General features: G+C 46.1%; 1 protein-coding gene across 3 annotated transcripts in view; it reads right to left on the bottom strand.

Annotated features, from left to right (window-relative positions):
• Window positions 1–27,768, bottom strand: part of LOC108930021 (multiple C2 and transmembrane domain-containing protein 1-like) — a 72,635-nt gene that overhangs the window by 26,179 nt on the left and 18,688 nt on the right. For all 3 annotated transcript variants that reach the window (XM_029252937.1, XM_029252939.1, XM_029252938.1), the window contains exons 2-15: window positions 27,022–27,136; window positions 19,996–20,138; window positions 17,569–17,648; window positions 17,166–17,277; window positions 16,037–16,075; window positions 14,510–14,683; window positions 14,257–14,387; window positions 11,843–12,029; window positions 7,087–7,180; window positions 4,283–4,385; window positions 3,319–3,421; window positions 2,465–2,566; window positions 1,820–1,894; window positions 76–195 (exon numbers count right to left, since the gene is read on the bottom strand). In XM_029252937.1, coding sequence (XP_029108770.1) covers window positions 76–195; window positions 1,820–1,894; window positions 2,465–2,566; window positions 3,319–3,421; window positions 4,283–4,385; window positions 7,087–7,180; window positions 11,843–12,029; window positions 14,257–14,387; window positions 14,510–14,683; window positions 16,037–16,075; window positions 17,166–17,277; window positions 17,569–17,648; window positions 19,996–20,138; window positions 27,022–27,136 — 1,578 coding nt within the window. The remainder of the gene's footprint in view (window positions 1–75; window positions 196–1,819; window positions 1,895–2,464; window positions 2,567–3,318; window positions 3,422–4,282; window positions 4,386–7,086; window positions 7,181–11,842; window positions 12,030–14,256; window positions 14,388–14,509; window positions 14,684–16,036; window positions 16,076–17,165; window positions 17,278–17,568; window positions 17,649–19,995; window positions 20,139–27,021; window positions 27,137–27,768) is intronic.

Raw genomic sequence — 27,768 nt, 5'->3', positions numbered from 1 at the left:
GGGATACTACATGTAGCAGTCCAGTGGGTGGGGAGAAGCCACCGAAATAACAAAGTGGGTCGGGGGGGGTCCTACCAGAAAGGCTGTAAGACTCCTCTTCGGAGACTCCCACTCGAAGCAGCTGTTGATGTAAGAGCCGATGTTGATGAGAAACAGGACACAGCGCTTCACCCGCAGGAAGTTCTGCTGCAGCAGCTGGACGGAAAGTGGGGGGGGGGGGGGGGGGGGGCAACTCAACAATAGTGACACCAATAACAACAGCAACAACTAAAATAATAATAATGATAATAATAATAATAATAATAATACACACACACACACATTATGTCAGCTACATGGACCAAAAGTTTACCTAAGTTGTTGGTAAACGTCTTGAACAACACACGTACTACACACAACCTTTAAAGAGGCTGCGTGTTAAAGGTAAACAGTGGAAATAAAAGCGAAAACAGGAATAACTGCAGATGTATGACGATATTAGAAAGTGATATTTAACTTTATTAACTTTATTAACTGTAATTTTAACGTAAAATGATTCGGTATGAGATTCAAAGTGAAAAGGACACTTCCAGCGAACCGGTGCGTTTCCACGGAAACGGACGGGGACGCAGGCACTAAATGCACGGTAAAGCACCGCACCCAAGGCCTGCTGGGAGCTGCAGCAGCACAGCTGGGCACAGCTGGGCACAGCTGGATGAGGTGTGTTTACAAACAGGCTGCTCTCCCGTTTCCTGCTTGCGTGACCAGTTTTGGGGCAGTTTTTACATTAATACATTAACATATTCATAAATTAACATATTAATGCATTATCATATTCATACATGTAGCCTGATTTTGCTCTTGGCCACTTCTACTCAGCTGCCACTTTGTTATCCTCTTCACTGCAGCTGCAGCATCTCTGAGCTCCGAAAGAGCGAAACAAACTATAATTTATGGAGCAGCTGCTATAACCCTGTACCCAAAATATTATTTATGTCTAATAATTGCAGTGAACTCCCAGAACTGAGTACTGGAAATGAGGAGCGCAATTTATACGTACATGTTACACAATTTACTCTTAGAAATATATTTCGATAGATGTTGCATTTTGTATATTATTACTCAATAAATCAATTTATAATGTGATTATAATTTTTATTCAATGAAATATGTTATTATGTAGAAAAATATAATATAAACGACTTTATGGAGTTCAGAGTGACAGAAGTGAGTTTCTCAATATTGTGTGTTTTACTCCGTCAGTAAGTGTGCGCGTGAGAAACGTGTCGAGCTGTGCGGCGTCTCCAGGGGGCTCCGCAAATGGGGGGGTGGGGGGTCTTTGTGGAGCTCCAGGTCGGCCCCCTCCATTCGGGGCCTTTGTCACACAGCCGTGCGTCCCGCCCCGTTTCTGTGTGTGTGTGTGTGTGTGTGTGTGTGTGTGCGTGTGTGTGGGTGTGGGGGGGGGCAACACTGACAGCTTGACGTTTCTATTGAGCTCATAGAGAAAGTGCAGAAACACTCATTCTTTCATTCTTTCTTTCTTCCACGATTCACTCTTGCGCTTCGTACACTACTACCTTCCTACGTTACACTACTACGCTACTGTGCCGGACGACTCTCTCTTTGCTCGCTACAGTCTTTAAGGACCCGATGGCTCTTAACGCCAAAAGGCTCCGGGTTCAAGCGCAGAAACGAGCAAAAGAGTAAATTACAGCACCGATGCCGAGTTACTCCGGTAAAGCACCGCGCTGCAAACACAGACACGTTGAGTTACGAGGCACTTTGGAAGCAGCTCGGGAGTCGGGAGTCGGGAGTCGGGAGCGCGTCGGTGTTTGCGCACCTGTTTGCAAACCCGGGGCTCTTCTTCCAGGTACTTCTGCTCCGCTGGCGTCAGGGTCCTCAGGCCAGCTTTCACCTTCAGTAGAGCACACGCACGCACACACACACACGTGCGCACACACACCAAATACATTCCGTTAAGTGGGACTTCCTTTCTGTTCTACTCATGAGACAATGGACAGAAATGTATAGAGAGACGAGGACTTTGACACACAGATGTACAGAGTTGTATAGAAATATAGAGATATGACGAGATGTATAGATGTATACAGAGATGCGTTTGAAAGCTCGGGTCTGTTTTAATTGTTTTTAATTAATTTAATGTAATGTTATATAGTAACACACACACACACACACACACATATCAACAGGGGAAGTGCAAAGGAATGCTGAGCCCTGGTGGCCCTGGGGGGTGAGGCCTGTGCACAGATCATGGCGAAACCTCATCCTCCCCAGCCACGCTCCCTGGAAAAATGGGGTGACACCCACACACACACACACACACACACTTTCACATTAATCTTAAGACATATGGAATCAAAAGCAATTCGCAGCAACATTTCTGCACTGGGTCGTTTCGAGGGAAACGGGACTGCGGGACAGATGGGGTATCAAACGGGGGGGGGGGGGGCCGGGGGGGACTCACTGTGTTGAAAATCACGTCCATCTCCAGATAGATGACCCCCTTGGTCGGCCCTGTCAGCGCTTTGTTTTTCAAGCCGTATGATTTCCGCTCCCCGTTTCGGATCTGCGGAGAGGGGGGCAGGCGTGACAGCCGTCTGTCTGGGCGATACCCGGCTGAATCCCCCCCCCCACCCCCCGCCATCCCCACCCCACCCTCTTCACTGCCACCGCTCTCCTGACCTCTGACCCCCAGCTGCAGAGCCTGACAGGGAGCCTGGTGCAACTGAGGGAACTCCTGACAAGCAGTCGCTCATTACCAGCAGCCAACTGTCAGGGAGAAAGGAACCACCCTGGGGATCGATGCGGAGAGACGGGCGGAACCCCCCCTCGCCCCCCCTCCCTCGTTCTCTCTCTCTTCATTCCTGTCACTTTCCTGGAGCAGCACATTTACATATTCTTTGAAGAGCTCATTAAACAGAAAAATCAGTGAGAAACGAAAGGAAATCGGACTATTAATACACTGTTTGCGTATTAAACCACATATATTTGTTACGACAGTATAAACCGTAGCAACCGCACACGAGAACGCGTTTCGCTGTTCGACGACGACTGATTAGCTTCTGAAAATAACGAGAGGTTGCGCGTGAAAGGGTCGCGAGCCCCGAGGTTATAAAAGCGTGAGGCGTCCTGCCGAACCCGAACCCCAAACCGGAACCGGAACTCGTACCCCAAACTCAGACCCCGAGCCCGTTCCTGTTAAAGACGCTGTTTCATTGCGGAGAGCATTCTACCGCGTTTACCATATTCTCACGGTCCCTCGTCGCACAAGGCTGACCCAGAGCGGGCGCTTCAGCTGCGGTCGCACGGCGAACTTACGTTGAGCAAAGGGATGGCCACCTTGCCCAGGAAGTCTGCGCTGCGGTCCTTGTCTTCGTCGTAAACCGTGACCTCCAGCACGGAGTGGACGTCTTTCACGTTGCTGCAGGAAACATCGGGCACAGACACGCAAAGCTCACCAGTTGACAGCACACGATTCTAAGAGTGACACGAAACGGGGCCACCACGTAACCACAATCTTAGGACCCTAACCCTAACCCTAATCCTGACCCTTACCCTAATCCTAATCTTAACCCTAACCCTAATTTCAACCCTTATTTCAACCCTAACCTTAAAGATGGTAGCGTAGTAGTTAAAGGTACAGCCTTTGGACCCAAGATGACAGGTTTGAGTCCCACCTCCAGCTGTAGTACCCTTGAGCGGGGTACTTACCCTAAATTGCTCCAGTAAAAATTACTGTCCTGTATAAATAGATAAATAATTGTAAGTACATTAACATTGTGAGTCATTCTGGAGAGAAGTGTGAGTTAGATGAATAAATATAATGTAAATGTAACCCTAACCCTTCAAGGCCCCCCACGTAGGAGAAAAATCAGAGAGAGAGAGAGAGAGAGAGATTGAGATTTATTTTTTCCCCTTCTGCAATTATCTGGTTTGACTTTGATAGACTCAGCATAAGAATGGAACAACCGTGGTCCTAAAATTTGTCCAAATACATCTTTTGCCATATTTTAAACAAAAAAATTGAATTTCTTTAACAATAAGTGTTATGTCCCTGTACAGGTGTGTTTTCTTATTTTGTTCTAAAAAAAACTGGATATTTGTGTGGTGAAGTTCTGGTGTAAAAATGTTCCAGTGTGGACACAACTGTACACGTAGCGCGTGTGTGTGTGTGTGTGTGTGTGTGTGTGTGTGTGCGTGTGTGCGGACCGTGTACGAGCGTGACCTCGGTTCACCGACGCGCGACGGCCACACGGCCCGCTGTGCTGCGGCTGCTGCTTACAAGGTGAAAACCTTGTTCCACTCTGGGTTGAGGTTCTTGTAGACCGTGTGTGTCTGCAGGCGGTCGTTGCTCAGTTCCACAACGCAAAAGGGGTCGCTTTTCCCTGCGGGGGGGAAGGGGGGGGGTTTAGGAGATCATGTCAGGTCTGGGCCAAACTGACAGAAAGACCACAAACCAGAAAGAGTGTATGGAGCACACCTGCCGCTTTAGACCGTGTAGACCATGCTCATCACACTGGACCACACTGGACCACAGTACAGTAGACAACATAGGGACAAAAAGACATCACTTCCATCCGTGCTGCTCCGCGTTTGCTACAGAATTACATCGCCAACGAGCAGAACCTGGGACATCGGCTCAGAAAAATCCAGAAGGTCTGGGAACTTAATGACTCCCGAGAACGACTGCTCTAGAAAAGCTTTTCCTCAACATAAAGTAGCTAAAACTAAATGTACAATAAATGTGGGGAGCGGTGGAAGTGGACAGCAAAGTGACAGTGTCTTCACAGAGGGACATTTGGATTTTAAAAGGCTTGAAACACATCAAAGGATTTAATTTGCATTTATTATTTTATCAGAGATTTTTCTCCAAGCAACTTCCAATGAACTCTATGTAGTGTTATGAGCCCACACACCTTATTCACTGCGGTGACTTACACTGCTAGATACACTAATGGGTCACTCATCCATACATAAGTGGAACACACTCTTTCTGTCACTCACACACTATGGGGGGAACCTGAACAGCATGTCTTAGGACTGTGGGAGGAAACCAGAGCACCCAGAAGAAACCCACACAGACATGGGGAGAACATACAAACTCAACACAGACTGAGCAACCCCTGTCCTCACACTCCACCCAGCACTGTGAGACAGCAGCACTGGGGTGTATATAACCATAATGAGTGTATATACTATATACTAATGTATATAGTAATGTAAACAATGAGGTATGTATATAAACATATATAATAAAGTATACAGTAGCATATATAATAACATCTATAGTAAAGTATATACTACTGTATACAGTAATGTATAAAGTAACGTATAGTGTTCACGCAAATGTTACACGGCCGAGACATTTATTGAAAACACGAAATAAATGTCACTGAAGTCAATCAGGGGTCCCTTCAGACACCAGGATGCTCAAACTGGGTGGCCCTCATTGATCACGTTGCACAGGCCTCGCTAAATGCAATATCACCTATTGGAACGTGCCACATAAGCTATATGCAAGTTGAAAGTTGGAAGGGATTCAGCAGTTCCGAGTGACAGAGGAAGCTCATTCCACCACATCGGAGCCAGAACCAAAAACCTTTGTGCTTTTGATTTTGGACCTCTTGCATGTAGATTCTGGACCTCTTCTTATATCTGCTGTTTGATTGTTTGTTTATTTGAAATAAAGGCCCTGGGAGACTGAGCGCAGTAACAGCCATCGGAGTGTGAACACCACAAAGAGCGCAGTGGAGGAAGAGCTCCTGCCGCAGCTGCTCATTACAACTTCCTGTCCTGCAGCCCGAAGACTCGTCCGCCGACAACCCCTCCTGGAGGCGGAACGAGACCTCAGACCCGCGATCTTCCATCGGCTCTGTGTTCCTATCGGTGCCACGGGGTGGGGGGTGTAAAGTCGGAGATGGCCAGGCGGGTCCGTTCCCTAGGGAACGCTGTGGGGGGGGGGGGGGGGCGGGGCTGGGGACCGCGGTCGAAAGAGCGGGTTGGGTCGTCTGGAGGGCGTGTGACTGCTGGACTGTGAAAAGGCCGGTAGGAGAGGAGGGGTCCCGGGTGCGAAGGGGAGGGGCTCCTTGCCACGTCTTAATTGAGCGCTGCACACCACGGGGACAGAGCGCCTGCACTTCGGCGTTGACAGCGCGTCCCTAATGACCTTGTGCCCCCCCCACCCCCCACTGTGACACCACTAAGGAGGACTTTGAAACTTCCTGAAGGCAGCGATGAAGGATGCAGCAGCTCCTCACGCCGGGTTCGAATCATTAACCTTTTTCTGGACATCAGCCTCCTGCATCCCAAGCAGTCCAGCGCTGGGGGGGCCAAGGTGGGCGAGCACTGAGTGGGTGGGGGGGGGGGGACAGGGCTCTCCGGCGGCACTGAAAGGAGCTGAAAGTTCCATGAGGAGCCAATTTGTGCCTCTTTCTTGTACGCGATGCTCTCCAGCGGCGCCCGCAAATGCCCCCTTTGTGTGGGGGGAGTTCCTGTTTACGGCAGCATGTGTCGCGGCGACGGGGCTGCGGGGAACATACCTGCAATTGAGAGACCGCAGGGGTCTGGGGTGCGAGCGGTTCTGGGTTGGGGGGGCCGGAGCCTAACAGGTCAGACACGGCACCAGAGAGGCCAGCAGGCGGCGCAGCGGTTACAGCTGCTGTCTGCGGATCTGAAGGCCTCGGGTTCCAATCCCACCTAGTGCTGCAGTGTCTCTGAGTAAGGTCCCTACCCTGAGTTAGTCCGCTAAAAATTACACAGCTGCAGAAACCGATGAAGGAGTGTAACAGTGTGGAGTTTTTATTTTTTGGAGAAGAGCATCAGCTAAATGAATAAATGTAAACGTCCCCCCCCCCCGCCGACTGCGATACTGAGGACAAAAAAAATTGCTGAAGCACAATGTGTCGCTTTCAAAAGGTGTATAATGAGCTCATCGTTTTGATTTTATTCCCAAATACACGTTTTATACACGTTTGTTTGCGCCCACCTTGCAAACAGTTTGTGTAGCGCATGCGTTGCCATGGCAACGAGATACTTATAAGAAAATAATACATGTGACGTCAGGACTGAGCGTCCGGCGAGCCTCACCTGTGACATCAGCTGCCATCAATCCCTCGGCCCGGATGACCTTCACCTGGACGACTCCCACGTCCCTCACGTTGTGGAAAGACCTGAGCAGTTTCTGTGAGCGACAGAGAGGGCGACACACACTCATTGACCTTCCGAGCTCCGACAGTCCAGGTATTGCCTGTAATCTTGTTTGCCTTTTTTTTACTGCCACGATCACCCTTTTTAAACATATTCTATTGAGCTATTAAAAATGAAAAAAAAAACAACAGGCAGCAGTGACATCAGTCCCCCCGTCGCGGACACAACAGCGATGGTGTTGTTGACAAACACTATTTTTGCATTTATTATAAACACATACAACATGTTAATAAATACGTACAAAAAAACCACTGAGTGCATTTTTAGCACCATAATGAAGTTTTACACGCGGTACCTTTACGGTTTACCACGTTGAGGCTGAAGCGCTGAGGGACGTCACCCATCCAGAAATGAAACTCATTTGAGGTTAATTAGTTAAGGTTCATATTTAACCCTTTCTGCCCCACACACACACTCGCTGTATTGTTATGAAAGGCAAATAGTGCGATTAATTTATTTTTGTCTTTATTTCAGTGTTTATTTAGTCTTTATTTTGCTGCTGTTGGTTTTTGGTAACACAATCAGTTCCTCATCATATTATTTTTCCCCTTAAGAAGGAAGGTACAGCCGTCCTGCACATCATGTTGGGGCGAACGGACAGCGACAGCTGCGCTGCCGCTTCTGTTCATATCTCTGATCGTTCACAAGTCAGATGGTGTGCATTTAATGCATATTTTCTCAGCACTGTGTGGGTGGTGCACGTGCACGCTCGCGCACACACACACACACACACACACACACACACACACACACACACACACAGAGGGTGAATTGCAGTGTGCTGCTGGAGTCAGACTACAAACAAGTCACTATAAAATCTTGCTTAATTAAAAACTGAGGATTGTTTGTCAGCAAGAAACAAAGGTCTGACTTTAATAAATGGGCCGACTTTGGAAACAGAAGTTCAGCTGTAAACATGGGAGCCTGGTAGTGTAGTGGTTAGAACCACCGCCTGGTTGCAGGTTTGAATCCCGCCTCTACCTGTAGTACTCTTCAGAGATGTTCTTACCCCAAAGTATTCCAGCAAAACTCACTCAGCTAAATAAATGAAATACCTTAAATGAGCTGTTTTTGACTGAGATTCCACTTCTAAAGAGTTATATTTGTTATCGTACATTAATTAAATTTAAAGCAATGAACACTAATGTCAGCTGTTAAATTTGCTTTAATACTTTGAGGTTAGGAGGGGGGTGGTGGTGCAGTGGTGCAGTGGCACAGTGGGTTGGACCGGGTCCTGTTTGCCGGTGGGTCTGGGGTTCGAGTCCCGCTTGGGGTGCCTTGTGACAGACTGGCATCTTGTCCTGGGTGTGTCCCCTCTCCCTCCTGTGTTGCCGGTTAGGCTCCGTGACCCCGTATGGGACAAGCAGTTCAGATGGTGCGTGTACTTTCATGTTAAATGTGTGAAGAATTAACAGGAAACTAAAGAAGGGGAGCTTCCCGAAACAGTGATATTTCTCGTAATGCGACAGATGCGTTTTGGCTGTATTCCTTCATCAGCGTCTGAGCACCAAACCTAGAGCTGGATTCCTTCACTAACCCTGACCCTAGTCCTTCACTAAGCTGAGTGTTTCCCGCTTCTCCATCACAACTCACAGAAAATGCAACATTCTTTTGAAGCACAAACCACATTTTGCCGAATCGATTTGCTTTTATTGGCAACACTCAACAAAACACCTGGCGCGCAGGTCGTCGCTTCGGCACGAAAGCAGCTCATCGTTATTGGGCATCTTCAGCCGACACCGTTAATCATAAACCAAGTGACATTTGAAGAAAGTGCATCTCTGCCAAAGCAGGACGTGACGGGTGGCAAAGTTCACCGCTGACTTTACCATCTCCCCGCTCATAACGCGGTAAAGCCACGCTAACACCAGCTCTGTGCTGGTTGGGGAGCCAACGGCAGCTCGTCGATCTCATAAAGATAGCGGCAGGAGTAAATTTGGCGACAAGGAACAGGTTCACATGACGAGCAGCACTTTGCTGTATCGGCCTGGTCCCCCGATAAGGAACGTCTTCATTCAGCTCCCTCATTGAAGGGGTGTCACTCAGGGAGAGGAAATATGCAAAAAATGGGGGAAATTAATGTCCTCCCTGCTCCCACCTCCCACAGCTCTCAGGCACAATGAAGAGACCCGGGGGGGGGGGGCCTTTGGGGTACAGACGTCTCTTCTGTAGTGAGGCGTCGTCCGGAGTTTTGCAAGGTGAAACAGCTTCTCATTTCACTTTACATGGGGACCACAAATGCACCCCCCTCCCCCCCCCCCCAACAAAAGTGGCACTTTCCCACTTTCCTCCTCCCAGCATTCCTTTTGCTTTGCAAGGGTTGGGTGCTTTAGCACTGCTGGAGTCCTCTGCTGATGCTAGAGCTCCTCTCGCTGGTTACGGGCAGAACTGCACTTGGGTCTCTCCCAAGGCACAAGAGGCATTTATATTTATTCATTAATTTCATTCATTCATTACTTAATTTGTAAACGTGTTTTATTTGTAAATGTTCAGCTGCTTTATTCACCCATTTACACAGCTGGCTCAATACCTTGATCAAGGGGACTGCAGCATTCGAGATTTGAACCTGCAACCTTTGGACGTAAGAGCATGACACTATTGAAACAAAAAATGTGCCTGTTTTCTCGGGCTCTTTTTGATCATAATTTCAACTCCAACCGCCCCCTCGAGCCGGAACTAACCCGGCAACACGGGGCACAGGGCCGAGGGGGGAGGGGAGCACACCCCGGACGGGACACCAGTCTGCCACAGGGCACCCCAGGTAGGGCTCAAACCCCAAACCCACCACACAGCGGGCACTGGCCAAGTCCACCGCAACCCCCCACCCCCAGCTTCATTCAGCTGCTCTTCTGGTGCCTCGCAGCTCCTGGGCTGTGATCGTGAACAGGGCTTCAATCCCCACTCAGCGCTCTCCCAGCCCTCCCGCAGACATGAGCTTTACACCATCTGATGACTCCAAATTGCTCTAGGTGACTGCAGAGCGGCACGGAGGCACAGCGAGTAGTGCTGGTGTCTCACGGTGCCTGGGTGGTGCGAAAGAACGTGGGTTCGCTCCCTGCTCAGTCTGTATGGAGTTTGCATGTTCTCCCCATGTCTGTGTGGGTTTCCTCCGGGTGCTCTGGTTTCCTCCCACAGTCCAAAGACATGCTGTTCAGGTTCCCCCATAGTGTGTGAGTGACAGAGAGAGAGTGCGTTCCACTGATATATGGATGAGTGACCCAGTGTAACTAGTGTATGTAGCAGTGTAAGTTACCATGGTGAATAAGGTGAGTGGGCTGGTAACACTACATAGAGTTCATTGGAAGTAACTCTGGAGAAAAGCATGTGATAGATAAATAAATATAGATGCGCAGTAGGAGACTCTGCTCTGGACACACTACTCACAAAAGGGTTTCTCCTTATTTTTACCATTTTCTACATTTCAAAATCACACTGAAACTGTCAAAACTATGAAATAATATAAATGGAGTTTGCCCTGATTACAGCTTTACCCACTCGCCATTCGCCCAGGAGCTCCCTGGGATGCTTCTCCCACAGCCCTGAAGGAGTTCCCACGCGTCACACCTTTATTCATCTGCCCGACGCTGTTCTCTCCATAAAGGATCTTGTCTCTTCTTACCCATTAAATACATGTAATCAATTAGCTGATGCATTTGTCCAAAGCAACTTTGCCCATTTATTATTATATTTATCTGGGTAATTTTTACCAGACCAATATAGGGAAAGTACCTTGGTGCGAAACCTCTTCGAGCCTCACTGACCCACACATGTGATCCATGCCCTTCTCCTTCACTCTCTCGGGTGACTTTTTCCAACACAACATTTCACTGAAGTTCTAAATGAAAACTATTTCTTGTGGGGCAGAGAAAAGTGTTTTTTTTTATTTTAAAATTCTTGCTTTGGGAGAAAAATCTAAATAAAACAATGAATAAATTCTATTTATACTTAGAAACAAAAATCAAGAACTTAAGGAGAAGCCATTAGATCAAAATGTCTTTATGTGAAACATGCTGCATGTCCAAGGAGATGAGTCCAAACCGTGGTCGTCATACAGAACATACTGGTTAGTGCTGCTGCATTTGGACCCAAAGGTCTCAAGTTTGAATCCCACCTCTGGCTGTGGTACCCTTGAGCAAGGTACTTACCCTGAATTGCTCCAGTAAAAAGTAGCCAGCTGTACAAATGGGTAAATACTTGTAAAAGTAGCTTAACATTGTACATTCTATGTATCTCAAGAAATAAAAAATACTTGGAAGGTGATTAGGAATAAAGCGTCGGCTAAATGAATAAATGTAAACATGATGGAGAAACAGGTTATTATTGTTTATTCATTTAGTTGATGCTGTTCTCCGAAACAACCTATAAAGTTGGACCGGATCACCAGACTTGCAGTGATTTACCCATTTATACAGCTGGCTCATTTTCACTGGAGCAATGAATGGCGAGGAGCCTCCTCAAGGGTACTAGAGCGGAACCTGGGATTCAAGCCCTGAACCTCTCTGATTCCAGAGCAACAACTCAAGCGACTACACCGCCCGTAGCCTTCCTGTAAAGATAACCAAACAGCCAAGAGAAATAAAGAATCACTATGGTTGTCAACAGTTGTTCTAAGAGGGACTGTGGCCCATTTACTCACGTATCTGTTGAGGATGTTCTGGCGTTCCAACGGATCGTCCAGCAGATTGGCCGACAGGTCGGAGATGGAGACTGCGGCAGACGCGGTCAAGGTCACCAGCAGGACGAGGAGGCCCTCACCCTCCTCCAAGGGGAGCTCCAGCTTGTGTGTGTGCTCCTTGCTGAGGACTGACAGGTCCACCTGGCAGCTGATAGACACACATAGTGCATGAGAAGACAGAGCGCCATCACATGGTCTCCAGAACGGGAGAAACGAAAACACCAAAACGTGCGGAGCAAATTTCGTTAGCTGTTCGGCACGGTAGCAGATCGCTTATTGAATTGTAAAGGTGAAACATGGAGGTTCTCAGTTCCGGTTCCGTTGTGGTGGAACGACCTCCCCCTCTCACTCGAACCGCTGAATCTCTGTCTACATTAAAAAAAGGTCTAAAAACTCACCTCTTCCAGACTCACTTCACCCATCATCTCTTAAGTTCATTTAAGGTGTAAATGTTCATGCACCATAACAGGGGTGTCCAAACTACGGCCCGCGGGCCAACTGCGGCCCGCGGGTCAGTTTTTATTGGCCCGCAGCAAATTCTGAAAATATAATTGAATATGGCCCGCACATGGCGCTTGAGCTCAACTCTGTTGCACTTCTCAGTTTCAACACTAGATGGAGCCAGTCACAGAAAAGGTGCTTCTCCACTAAACAAAATTAAGCAAAGAAAAATATTTACCACGAGTCACCAGAAATGGCAGCACCGAAGAAACGCAAGATAGCAAGTGAGTGTAGAAGATTTCAAACACGGTGGGAAAATGAATATTTCTTTAAAGAAGTGAGTTAGAAATACACACAGTAATCATGTGTCAATATGTCACCTCTTGTGTGTGGCCCGGGCCTTTGCTTATTTTTCTGTATTTGGCCCTCACCAAAAAAACTTTGGACACCCCTGCACCATAACTTTATGAGTATACCCAGATAAGTCTTTACACAGCTATTCCTGTATTGTACGTAAATGTTTGGATCGCAAAAAAAATAAAAAATTGTAGGAAGGTGATCAGGATTCACCTATTCAGAGTTTTATGCAGTTTTATGCAGCTACTCGTGTGATGAATACTGGTGCATAAAGTGAAAAGAAACAAACTAAGTGTACTTAAGAATCACACGTCTGCAACTCTGTCTCTCTTTCTCCGAATGTAATGTACAAATTGTATTTGTATGAGATGTTTGTCGCTTTGGAGAAAAGTGTCTGATAAATAAATGTAAATGTAGATGTAATCTGACTCATGGCCACAAGGGGCAGCACAGAGCACAACGGCTCACGACAGGAGCGTGAAGCCAAGGTGTCGTTTGCGGGGTATTTATCACAGAATGGGCCAAGTGTTACGCTGGATAAATACAGCAGGGAAAATCACAAATTTCCTTTACACAAAAAAAATAAATACTGTACAAACTAAATTTATCCTACGCAAAAAATAAATCATATTTTTAACATTGTTAAAAAGAGCCCATTTGCCAAGTCATGAATTAACCCAGTTTGCCATTCATTTTTACAGTATATTTTACAGAACATTTCCGAGAGATATTGTACACGCACTGTCAAGGTAAGAATAAAAAGATTTCCATCAGACAGGTAAATTTCCCTGGCAGTCAAACCACCAGCGAGTCACAGCACCACATTTCCCAAAATCCCCAAGCTTTGTAAAGTTATAGTCTACAGGCTGTAATAATGGAGTACGTATTTGGCAACTCAGAGCGTGAGCTTTTGTCCCGGAACGGTTTGTTTGTTTGTTTGTTTAAATGTTCATGCCTGTAAGGTATACATGTTCATGATGATGCTCGGATCAGTCCTTCACAGAGCCACTCTTGCAATGTAACATTAATGTTATATGTATCTCAAAAAAAAAATTACTAGGACTTGGAATCGTCAATATTCAGAAAAAGTTTCACGCAGCTACTCGTGTGATGAACGTTGGTTCATATGGTGTAAAGAAGCAAACTAACTGCCCTTAAGAATCACACGTCTGTATCTAAGTGTCTCTCCCTGCTAATATAATGAACACATTCTATGAGATGGAGACGTCTGACGAATGAATAAATGTAAACGTAAATGTTTGTTTGTTTGCTTGTTTGTTTGTTTCCCTAACAAATAATGACAATTCAACTCCCTAACGAGAGGACTTGATCTAATGGTGGTTTCATCGAACAAATGAACCCCGTTATGTGAGGAACACGTGTATTTGTACATACGGTCGGACTAGAAGTAGATTTTGCTCTTTTCGGAATCCCAAGCCCCCCTCCACCTGTCACAAAAACCCAAAAGCCCTGCTTTAGGAATTCCGAGCTTCGAGCTCACATTTTGGTTTTTACCTCGCAGTACCACAGTAACCCACGGGTCCACAGACATATGAGAAAAAATACCGTTGACCTACCGGCCCATGAAGTCATCCCTCTTTCTGGCGTCCCTGTCCCAGACGGTGATGTCAACGACCCCGCCGTGCTCATCGTACAAGTGGAAGTCAAACTGCTCCCTCCACTGCGGGCTCAGGGTTTTGCTCATAGTCTGTGGAAGCAAAGCAACTCAGCGAATTCGACGGGCTTTTCGTGTCTCCAAAGGATCCATTCAGATGTTTTTTACGGGGTACGAATGCAGAGGCAGAAGCAGAAGCAGCGGCGGCAGCACACCTTGCTCTTGTATTTCTGATACCCAAGACGGAACTTTACGTAGGGGTCGCTCAAGCCGTTGGCGTCCATGGGCATGAGGTTGCGACCCTCGATGAGGCTGATGCTCACGATGCCTCTCCACAGCTGGGCCTTCCTGTGTATGTCTGAGAGTCGCACGCTCTGGTGCGGCTGCTGCTTCGGGTTATACAAACACACACGTACACAGGTACGTGCGGTACAAACATAGTGAAAACTTTTGCCAGGTTTGCCAGTCAGCAACTTCTACAAGTCTGTCCAACAATCTTCCAAACATCCTTTCACATCATAACTATATTGGAGTAACTACTCATTTCAATTAATGTTTTCATACTTATGATATTGATTCATCAAAAATAAAATGTGTTTTTCATTTTGTCTCCCGCTAAAGTCACTTTTTATTAACTTAACATCTATGACATTACGATGAACAATTTGCATCTGATGAGCCTGAAATACGAATACAGAAATGAACAGACCTTTATTAAAAAAAAAATCTGAAATCTAATGACACTCAAAGTCTCATACGTGCACATCGCCTTTACGTGACAGAAAATATAAAACTTTTGTTGAAAACATTTATTTCTGAACTCCAATAACGTGTATTTTGTATTACGGATGTATGACACGTTTATGCAAATAACACAATCATCAGGTAATGCTGCAGCACAGATCAAACACCTAACAGAAAGTGACAACTAAATAATAATAATAAGTAAGAAGCTCATGGCTGCAGTGTCGAGATTTAACTTCACGTCAAGCTGTCAGATGGCAGTATTTCTCGCAGCAAAAAAAAAAAAAATTTAAACACTGCAGATAAATAGCTGGTTAACAGGTTAATATCCACAACATAATCATTTGGTTCAACTAAATGGAGTTTCCCACACATTTTTACCAGTCAGTTAATTATCTGTTTTAATTTATTATTATATCATCTCATGTAAAAAAAAAAATCACTTCTATCTTTAGCAAGGCTGCGGAATTCGTAAACTCAAGTTCCTAAACTTCAGCTTTGTTTAAAGCCGATGCTTTTCTCCAAAGCGACTTACAATTATTTACCCATTTATACAGCTGAGTAACTTTACTGGAACAAATTTAGGGTAAGTACCTAATTCAAGGGTACTAAAGCCAGATGGGGAATCAAACCTATGACCTTCATAAGGAAAGACAGCAGCTCTAACCACTACACTACTAGCTCTCTCTGTTGGGAACCTGAACTGCGTGGATTTTGCTTAATAAAAACACTGTGTTACAGTAAACCTTCTCACATCGTTTGGCACGGGGATCTGCAGACAACCAACAGCACGGGACAAGCGAGGCGGCGTCGTTGTTTTGTTGTTGTCCTTGTTTTGTTGTACCCTCCCCTGCTGACGCCTTGAATCTGACATTAAAATCTCTGCTACAAGTAGAACGATTAAAAGTAATTGATCCGATAAACATAAAGAACTGGTTTGAGCGGGTTTCGGCATCCAGAACAAACAAGTGAACGAACAGACAAAAAAACGTTATTACCTTGGTCGACCTCTTCCAGGTCTTTCTGAAGAGGATGTTCTGTAAAGTAAAGAGTCGTTATTGTACCCTGGGGGAAGAAATCATGGTTTTCTGAAGCAGTCTGTACAGGCATTCTCAGCTCTAAGAGGACACTGAGGCACAGCACAGCTAGCGGAAAGTAAGAATTTCATGGTCCATAATCCAGAACTCAGAGCACGGAAACCACTGCAGGTATCTCGATTACTTTTCCGGCATGACGTCTTTCCCCTCTGGGGGGTTGAAGCCTTTTCCTGCAGTCTTTCACAGTCTAAAACACATTAGAGCTGAACCAAAGTCCAGTGCACAAGGTGTCCAACAAAGAGGTTGTTCAAGGTCCAAATCCAGTGGAATTTCATTCGGGCTCTTCCTCGTTGCCTTCACGATCACCTTCCCTTGAGACGCACAACCGACTCGGAACGTCGACCACTTCTGACAATCTCACTTCATACTCCATCTCCATCTTCTCTACATGATGGGTTAAAAATCCTTTGATGTTGTTTAGAACTTTTTTGCACGACTGAATAGCAAAAAGATTTCTTTTACACCTATAATGATAATGATACATACAAAATAGCCGTAAGAAAAGGATTCTTTCAATGAAACCCTATGAGGTCTAAAAGCCTATAGGGTTATTTGTGCTGCAGGTGGAATAGTGCTTAGTAGAAGTATTAGGCCCCTCAGCAAAAGAGGAACGCAGCATTAGTTTTAAATCTGGATTCATCTCAATGTCACATTTAAATTATGCACTATGTGGTTGTTGATACCATCAAGTGAAACCTGACCCACAGTGACCACCCACATGGTTGTCATGATGAGGGAAGAACAGAGGGGAGTTGCCAGTGTTGTCTTCTGTACGTGGGGGGAGCACATGGAGGAAGAGGCACAGAGCCTCCACACACCCCGAGCAGGGCACGAACCCCGTACCCGCCAATCAGGGAGGCATCGGTCAAACCCACCATGCCATCACACCCCCCATGGGCTGTGTAGGACAAGCATCTCTAGGCTGCTGCCTTACACATTTGACCTTTGAGCCTCCAGCTTAGAACTGTCAGCTCAAAACCGACGACAGCAAAATCAGCGCCACGGGGCAGGAAGAGCACAAGAGACTTACAGCGTCCTGGAAGTCCCCCTCTTTGGGTGAGAGGGTCACGGCAAGCTGCAGGGTTCCCAGCTTGTGTTCGGGTTGCTGTGGGTCCTTCAGGTCCAAAGTCACGTCCAGCTGCCTGCAGCAAAGCAAGAGATGCAACACAGCGAGATCGACTCAAATCAATGCTGTTGCCAAAGCCGAGCACTGGTCCATTGTCAAGTACTGCAACAATTAATGTACAGTTACATTTATTATTATTATTATTATTATTATTAAGAAGAAGAAGAAGACTGTAAGACTGTGGGAAGGAGGTGAATTTGTAAAGGAGTTTGTAGGACAGAAGGAAACAATGGCAGCAGGGTAGAGGAACGAGAGACAGAAGGTAAGAAAGCACAAGGGGGTTGCGGGTAACAGAAAAAGAGCCAACCTGCCAAGCTCCAGGGATTCCAGGTACAGGTAGGCAGAGCCCATAAAGTCGTCCTGGAGGCCAAAGTCGTAGTCAAAGACCTGCAACGGAGTTCAGCAGCATGAGGGAGGCAGGTCTTCAGGTTCAACAGCCAGCAACAACGAAGCACAACTTATAAAAAAGATACCCAGCAATATAGAGGCGGTGCAAATAATAGAAACACCAGAAGAAAAAAGGAGTTTATCTTGGAAGGAAACGTATCACGACTACAAACATGGCTGCAGGAGCATCGGCCGTAAAAACGAAATCATTTAACATGTCGAGGGGGACATCCTCAAAAATGATGAGAGCATGTGATGAACGTGGACAAACTGGATCGGCAAAGACGAACAGCAGCCACAAGCGGAAGCTCATGAACAGGGACGGACGAATATGTCACGGCACAGCAGTAAATGCCCCAAAAGTACAGCCTCAAAAATGACCACAGATTGAATGATCCCTTTCTGCAACCCAGTGCCGACAAAAACTACGTCGTAAACTTCACAAAGCTGGCAATTATGGCAGGGCTGCAATTTGGAAACCATTTATACCCAAGATCAACATACAAAGACACATAATGTGGTGTAAGGAGGACAAAATGGGTAAAAGCAGTTTGGTCCGATGGGTCATCTGCCCTGTTTCCTCCAATCAGACATGTTTACGTTTACAGAAAGCCAAAGGATGCGGTCAACCTATGATGTCCTTTTCCATCTCAGGTCCATAGTGATTTGGGCAGCCAACCTGTAGGAGACCTTAAGTCTGATGACCTTAAGTCTGTTCTGCATGGTCAGTTAACAGCCAGGGAATATAAGGCTTTTTATGGGATCAAGTGCACCCTATGGTGCAAACCCTGTTCCCTCATAATGCTCCCATGTTCCAGAACAACAAACACCACGATGAAGTCAAACACCTTCCATGACGTCCTCAGCCACCAGATCTAAACATCATTGAACCGTTATGGGATGTTCTGCAGCAGAGTATGAAGAAGCATCTTGTTCATCCCTCAAAGAACCGGGGGCTTTTCTTCCTGAAGAAAGGAGCAGCAACCCTCTACACACAGCTCAGCACTTCTATGACACATTCCCAGAAGGGCTGAAGCTGTTCTGAAGGCCAAAAGGTGGTCCTACTCCTTGTTAGGTTATCGATATAAGCACATTGTGAAGTATTTAATCCACCCCTGGTTTGCATTACCTCTCCTGACAGTGCAGCCCAATACAGACCAAGGTCCTTCTTCTTATTCTAGTGTTTTATTAACAAGAGGTCAGGAATATGAAGATTATTGAGACAAATGAAGGGAAATCAAGCAATAAAAATGTAGCTGTAACCACTATGGTAATACCTTTTGCAATCACTTAGAATGGAAAATATAAATTAATACATAAGAGCAAAATGTGCTGTAACGAAAAATAATGGGGAAATTCATTTATGTAAAATGTTTTTTTTTTCTTTCAGTGTAATGTAATGAAAAAACATTGTTGGCCACTAGATGAAGCCAGTGTCCAACAAATTATATAATGCAGGTTTGTGTTCCCGAATTTATTACTAATATTAATTTCCTTTCCTTATGACACTTTTCGGTCACTCTGGGGACTTACTGTGCACCACATCTTGGAGGAGTGTAAAAATAGCGGTGCACACAAAAATACTTTAATTTTCACTTTAGATCAGGAACTCTATTCTCAGTGGGTGTGGGTGTGTGTGTGTGTGTGTGTGTGTGTGTGTGTGTGTGTGTGTGGGAAACCATGTTGTAGACAGCAAATCCCAACAGACACATACACTTTATAAGATGCACATCTCTACATTTAAAAAATCAATACGGATGGATATGGATATTGAAACAACTTTAATAACTTCTCAAGGGTGCAATGACAAGGCGTCTACTGGGAAATGACCCGGCAACATTCTAATCATAAGTATTAATTCCCAGCCATTAGAGCACCTTCTGCTCAGAATATAATAAAGACACTATTTCTGAGTGCCATGGTGCGACACACACAGTGTTACTACCCGCTACATTTAACTCATGTGCAGCGAATGACCACATTAAGAAGAAAGCTTTGAAAATTAGACGGTTATAAAAACAGATCAAGTACAGAATCATCAAATTTAGACAGTAACTCGTATGTTCTGTGAATGAGAGAATTAATTTTCCTCCTACTGACAGTGAGACAAACATTGTCCGGGGTCGCGGCGAGCCAGAGCCTAATCCGGCAACACGGGGCGCAGGGCTGGAGGGGGAGCGGACGCGCCCGGGACGGGACGCCAGTCCATCGCAGGGCACCCCGAGCGGGACTTGAACCCCAAACCCGCTGCGCCGCGGCGCCCCCCGTCACGGTGACGGTGACACTGATATACAAGTGAATAAGAGGCATGAAAGAGGGAAGCCAGCGTGGTGAGCAGTACAGTTACCTTCACGTAAAGAGGCTCGCAAAGGCTCTCCAGCAGCAGGCTGACCTTCTCGTCCCACACTGGGTTCAGGTTCTTGTGGACGGTCCTGCTGCGAAACACCTCCTTGCCCCCCATCTTGAACTTGACGTACGGGTCGCTCGTTCCTGGGCGGCGGAACAACGAGAAGACCGGAGCGAGGCGTTAAGGGTCGGAGAAAAACCAGAAAAGAAGGAAAAAATGCAGAGAGGCGTTAAACTTCACGCTCTTGCTCTCCGACTCACAGACTTTCGAGTAATGAACTTTTCAGAGATACAAACTTCTCCTGAGCGAAAGCACGAAACAAGTAGCTGCGCGCAGAATCGACGGCCCCTCGCCTGCTGCGTCTCACCTTCCATGCAACTTCGCGAGCGACAACCCGACTCCTGGCCCCAGCTAAGTTTGTCTTGAGTTTGGGGACCGAGCGTGGCAACCAGGGGACAGCTGGTAGTGCAGTGGTTTGTGCTACTGCCTTTTGATCTAAAGGTCGCAGGGTTGAATCCCACCTCCAGCTGTGGTACCCCTGAGCAAGGTATTTACCAGAAATTACTCCAGTAAAATCACCCGGCTCTATAAACTGGTAAATAGTTGTAACTTTGGAGAAGAGTTTCAGTTAAATGAATAAATATAAAGTATATAGTCACAGAAGAGGCCCATATAGCTGTGGTGGTTAGAGCTGCTGTCCTTAGACCTGAAGGTTGTCGGTTACAATCCCACCTCCCTCTGTAAGACCCCTGAACAAGGTACTTGCCCACAATTCCTCCAGTAAAATTCCCTAGCCATATAAAGGGGTAAATACCCATAGATAATAAAACACTATAAGTCGATCTTGAGAAAAGTGTCCAGTAAATGTGTTAAATAGGTAAGAAGGGACAAGTTACTTCATGGGGAGGAGAATCACAGGACAAAGGCTCAAATACGACCTTCCGTAGCGTGTGCAACAATCCCTCACTACCCAGCAGATGTTTGGGTTCATAGTAAAAGTGATATTTTCACCTCTCTTACTGATATGACTCATTTTAATGAGCAAAACAGCACCAATGACATCTCTCACTTCCCGGCGCTCCTAGAACAGGGCAGGCGTACGACCTGCACCTTTGGAATAACAAGCCACACATTTCCATGAGTGCAAACACAGCCCGCTACTTCATTTGTACACCGATGAATAAATACCAGCCAATCGCTACAGAATGATGGGTCATTGAGATGTTTCTCCACAAACGTAGACACATTACAGAGCAAACATGACACACCTGGAGGACGTGCGTTAAACAGGTAATATTAAAACGAGGTAATACAAGTAACACACACAGTCTGAAACTGCTTGTCCCATAGAGGGTCGCAGGGAACCGGAACCTAACCCGGCAACACAGGGCGTAAGGCTGGAGGGGACGCACCCTGGATGGGACGCCAGTCCGTCGCAAGGCACCCCAAGGGGGACTCAAACCCCAGGCCCACCGGAGAGCAGGACGAGGTCCGACCCACCGCGCCGCCACACCCCATACAAATAATAGATAATATTAATATTCATCCTATTCTGTCTAATATTCATCTGCAGAGTCCAGTGTAATAACAGCAGTTTGTGTAACAAAGAATTTGCACTGCAGTTACATCCAGAAACTGAATACAGTCTCGTTCCTTCTCTTTATTTACAGTGGGGGTCACAGCTGGAGTGCGAGGAGTCGACGTCTGCAAGTCACACACACACACACAGCGCTGTCATTGTGGATCACACACTCACACACACACACACCCGCTATTCTTACACTACATTTTCATTAATCCCTCACTCCCAGCCTGCTGTGACTACAAGGGAAAGCCTACATGTAAATACGCTTTAATAGAGTCTATTTACAATTTAACGATAACGCCGCACACTGCGGGGGTGCAGTGGGCTTGTCTGGGTTCTGCTCTTGGGTGGATCTGGGGTTCGAGTCCCACTTGGGGTGCTTTGTGACGGACTGGTATCCTCTCTAGGGTGTGTTGCTGGGTTAGGCTCTGGTTTGCTGCGACCCAGTTTAGGGCAAGGGGTTTCAGGCAATGTGTGTGTATCACACTGTTTACATCGTAGCGTCACCAGCAAAACATTCCTGATTTCCTCCATTTTTTTCAATATACGTTATAAAGAAGTACAGACAAAAACGATGCAAAACTGAAAAATGGAGGCACATGCGTAGGTCTCCCGTCTGCAGCGGTCCTCATACGAATAACACGGCTGTCACTCTGTACGCTGAAGAACTTACCCGTAACGGACGCGAGACACCCAGAGCCACATCTGAGGCATCGCAACAGGAACACGTTGAGAGAGACATAAACCTAGCTTGATGTTCACACTTGTGGCCAAATGCTGCTGAAACCTTGAGGCCGGGGCCCCACAGCCTCGAACGGCCACACTAACATCTGCCTGAGGGTGGGAAGCACCACTGTACACCACCATGTCTTGCCTACTGAACTACCGACGAGAACCTCAGCAGACAGCAGCATGGTAGGAACTACGTCAAGACGGTGGGAGATGAAATGACCTCGGAATAGAGCAACACCAAAACACAGAAAAGCGGCAGCATTACATTCTCACTCTAGATGGATTCGCTCTTGGTTACTGGAACTTCTGAAGACGCTACTTGGACAGATGGACACCTCAGAGACACTGAACATGTAACTGACTGATTTTCATGAAGACTTACTTTTCACGTTGTTCAGCGGTGGACACAGCTGAGCATCTACGGTGCCCGTAACTGTCCAGACAAACTCTGAATATTACCAAATACGACACACTTGGTTCATCGCACCCCAGCAAGGCCACCAGTAAACCACAAATTACACTAAAGTTGAAAATTAATCTTAATTTGATGTTGTGTAACAGTCATATGTTCATGACTCAGATTCCAGTTTGAATAAAAGAGATAAAAAAGGACAATCGGACAGAACTGACAGACAAATAAACTTCTTCTTAGAGACACAAAACCATTGGAGTCCACAGCCTGTGTTCTGGTTTAGGTCCAAGTCTGAGTGACTCAGCACGCGTGGCATCCAAGATTGACATCAGAGATGCTGAGAAGATAGGCCAGCATGAGGTTGCACAGTAAAACAAGGCAAAGTTAACTCAATGTTCTCCTCTCAAGCAGTGGCAACAAGTCAACCGGATGTAGAATCAATTCCAGCCCCGCTCACACACACACTGGCACTACGACACCCCACGAGTGTGTTGTATGACACTCCAACCCCAAGGCGAACAGTTCCAGCTCTCCCAAATGTAGCAAAGCACTGCAAAAGCTCACAGCCATCTGCCACATACACATGGTGACGAGGAACACGGTAAAGTTGAGAAGCTCTACTTTTGGAGACGTTTAAGAAAGACGCCAAACATAGAGTACGCAAACCCAACTGGCTTCTGAAAATCCATCTGCAGACAAATATCTGGATAGCAAAGAAGGTCTAGAGAAAATTTCACAAGGAAAAAAATCCATTGGCCAAATGACACGAGTTCGCTGAAAGACCAGCCAAAACAGACAGACCGGCTGTTCCTCAACAGCTTCTGTACCACGTCTTTACAACTACAGCCGGTCCCCGAGTTACGATGGTCCGACCTACAATACTTTCAACCTTACGATGGTGCGATAGCGATATGCATTGAGTAGAAACCTTACTTCGAATTTTGATTTTTTTCCCAGGTGAGCGATATGCGGTACGATACTCTCTCATGATGCTGGGCAGCGGCAGCGATGCGTATCTCCCGGTCTGTCACACGATCGCTAGTGTGTACAACCCATACTCTAAGTGTTCTGTGTTGTCAGTGTCTTTTTGGATCCCCCCGTATCACAACAGGAATTACGTTGTGTTTTGTGCATCCATCAAGTCTATGACATGCCCATCTGTGATTCCTGTTATTGGTGGGAAAAAGAAGAAGAGGACAGTTACTGTTGAGAAAACAGTAAACTCCAGATAATTGCCCGGCATGAAGGTGTCAAGCCCGTAACAGTCATCGCACGTATGGTAGGCTATGATGTTCGGTAGGTTAGGTGTATTAAATGCATTTTTGACTTACGATATTTTCGACTTATGATGGGTTTCACGGAACGTAACCTCATCATAAGTCAGGGACCGTCTGTAGCATCAGAACTTTGACTTTGGGGTCCGGTTGCTAAAACTTCTAATTATAGGCTATGATTAGAGGTTATGGAATTGAACTCAAGTGAAGTGCAATCCAAAAATGATGCCGCAGAATTATTACTGAGGTCGTCCAAAGCAAGAAAAATTGTACGAAGGTCCTCTAAATATTTGCTCATATATTCATCAGTTTTTTTTTTTTTTTTTTTTACTTTTAAGCAGTTTATGGTAAGTACAGGCACCCACAGTAAAAGGTGGGATTCAAACCTGTGTTTTCTGAGTACAAGGTCATGGCTGTAACCACCACTGTGTACCTGCTGTCCCTGGATTACAGGAAACATGACTAAAATTGGGTTCCACCAACTCAAATTATATGATCTCAGAGGAGACTGAGTGGAATGAGCTTCTTCTCTCCCTCACAATTCCTTTCAGCACTAAAAAAATGGCCTCGGAATGAATCTTTTTCAGACCAACTTCTCTCCTGGTGTCTTAACAACCCGTAACTTTGTAGCACACATATTTTCTTATTTTGTATTTGCTGTCAGATTCAGTCGTATGGATTGCTACTCGTGGTATCCAACAACAACCTCATGTCTGCATCTGAAGCTCTTCGCTTGTGGTGAAGTGCACTTTTTTTTTCGTTGAGCTGAATGGTGCTTTGAAGAAACGCATATGATGAATTAATAAACGTAAATGTAAATGTATTCTTTGAAACTCATGCCAGTGCACCATATTAAAGCTTGTAGACTGTTTACGAGGGAAAAGGGAGGAACAGGCATCCATCCATCTCAGAAGCAGCAGGTACACATTGATGCGGAGAATAAGATACCAACATCAAGCCAGTGCTGCTGTCATCGATATTCATGAGGACCACCTGTATCTATTACCGCATTAAAATAGAAGGAAACAAAAAACATCCCCTTGCATTGTTTACTTCATGGGTAAAGAAGTAAGAAATATTTTTTCTGATTTGGTGCTACCAGTGAAAATGCACCTGTCTCACAGTTTACAGGTGCAAACATCTGGAAAGGGGTATGAAACCTGTCAATACATAGAAGGGTCCCAGTGCACAGTGACCTTCCATGATGGTAAAATGGAAAGTTAGAACCTCAAAGCTCCCTAAAGTTGGACATCCGGTCAAATGGGCATTCGGACAAGAAGGGTTTTCATCAGGGAGTTGAACAAGAACCTCATGACCACTCAAACAGAGCTTCAGAGCTCCTGTGCAGAGATGAGAGAACGTGCTGGAAAGGAAACCATCTTCGCAGCATTTCATCAACCAGGTCTCCATGCCAGAGTCGCTAGACAGAAGCCAAGGCATATAACAACTGGTCTGGAGCTCGCCAAACAGCACTCTGAGAAGATGAGGAAAAAGATTCTCTGGTCTGATGAGCCGAAAATTGATCTCTTCGGCTTCAATGTAAAACCCCATATCCAGCAGATAAAGGTGCCGCTCATCACCTAACACCACCCGCATGGTCAAGCATGGTGGTGGCAGCATCATGCTGTGGAGATGCTTCACAGTGGCCAGGACTGAGGGAAAGATGAATGGAGACAAATACAGAGAAGCCCTTGAAGAAAACCTGCTGCAGAGCACACACAGCATTGGACTAGGGCAAAGATTCACCTTTCAGCATGACAACGATCCAAAGCACAGAGCCAAGACGACACTGGAGTCCCTGAATGTCCCTGAGTGGCCCAGCCAAAGGCTGGACTCAAACTTGGGTTGCAACAACTCTGATCACGATGCTATTTGCTGGCCCGACTTAACTAGACCGCGTACCCTCGACTAAATTTTTACGTGTCATTGAAGTACAAACGGAAAAGTAGTCTCTACAACCTCGGCGATTCTAGCGCCGGAGGACTGAAGTTTTTCATTTATCCCTTTCGATCGCTTTTGTTTGCTCGCTTGTTTGTTCGGCGGGTGCCTTTGTCCGAGAAGACTTGCACTTAACGGAACAGAACGCAAATTTAAGTTACCGAGTGAATTTTAGGTACGCTGCCCAGCATCTGCAGCGGCACAGGATGTGGGAAGTGAATAATTAGCGCTGCTCTATATACGATCACAAGCTGCCATGAGATGCTGCGTTTGCCTCCTGCAAAACAAATGCCCATGTAAGTGTGACTTAAAGCCTCATACTTTGTGTTCCTGGAGTGGCAAACATTCGCGGCATAAGGAGAGGGAAAAAAACACACTTTGGACTGATGCACAGAAATAAAGAGCCAGAAAGTCTTGCCAAGTACAAAAGTTTTATAAGAAGTAACACCTTCCTGGTAACCAGTTCTAAATACGGCCACTCGATACCCAACTAGTTCACATCAAAGTTAGCAGCACAGTTTTATTTTGCGTCCATATCTGTGCTAAACTAGCACTTTTCCACATTTTTATTCCTGTTTTTATTACTGCTGCGAAATGCAGTGAGAGGAGATTTGGGATTTTGTTATATAGGCTGTTGACACGTAGGACACATTAACAGCTCCCCAGGAAGACCAGAGAAAGGATATAGGATAGAGGATATATAAGAGATCAGGCAGCCATATGTGAGACACATGCATACAGATCCTCTCTAGCGAGTGTGTGTCCACGAGCAAAAACCCGGTGGTTTCACTTCTAGCTCTGAAAGCATCTTTGCTTTGCTCCATGCGCTCATACCACGGTACAGGCCACTGCCTCTCCAACGTCGGCGCTTCCCGAAGGCCTCTGCGCACCACCGCTCCTCGAGTTCCATCCACGAGGCTGTAACGCTGAGCTCGCGTGAGCATTTATTACAAGGCAACGCCTGAACATAATGTATCTCCACGCCGAGGGGGTCACAAATGCTACTAGCGAGTATTAGAAATCCGGACGTTGGCCCAGAAAGAAGGATGCGGCCACGCGGCCTTCGCCGCTCTGCGAAACCTCACCTCCTCTGTCCCTCGCAGCCAGGTTCTTTCCACTCTTCAGCACGATGTCCAACTGGTACATCCCTGGACTGGGAAGCGGAGCCTCCGCAGCACCGGGCTGAGCTGTGGCACTGCCCTGTGTGACGGGAGCAGACAGCGCGTAAATCACATGTCGTTGCTGAATACGTGACATCCGACAGAGTACGGTGACGGAGAGCGATGGCATTTACGGTACGTAGGCTACAGGACTGACTCCCCATAAAAAACGTGTTATAAAATCATTATTATGCTACTGTACAAAAAGAACACAACTGCAGACAATCACTGCTTAAAGGAAAATGTTTCATGTTTCGTAACTCCAGGCACCGCCAGCAGCTCAGTTTGAAGCTGCAGTGTTGCTCTTGAGCAGAACAGAAGATCAGGCAGAACTCAAAGACCAGGAGAACCTGGGCCACTTTATAAAGCCAGAAAGAAGTTGAATACTGAGGCAAAGAAGCGGCAGAACATGAAATAAAGTGAAATGTCATGTCCATCATAGTGTTTTTAAGTTAGTCCTGTCACCCTGGAGACACTCGTTTTTTCACTGTGTTAATTATATTCTGGTCTGGCCCAGTTCATCACAATATATTTATTACTATAATTACTTTATCACAGTTACACTGTAGTAAATTGCCGTTTTATTAGTTGTAATAAACAGTCAGTTCAACATATTACTTTCCATTGCAATTACTTTATCACAATTATGCAAACGCTTCTTTGGGTTTCACT

Source organism: Scleropages formosus, chromosome 6, assembly GCF_900964775.1.
Source record: "Scleropages formosus chromosome 6, fSclFor1.1, whole genome shotgun sequence".
Taxonomy (NCBI): Eukaryota; Metazoa; Chordata; class Actinopteri; order Osteoglossiformes; family Osteoglossidae; genus Scleropages; species Scleropages formosus.
The sequence above is the reverse complement of the archived record's forward strand: the minus strand, read 5'-3'. Positions and strand labels throughout refer to the sequence as shown.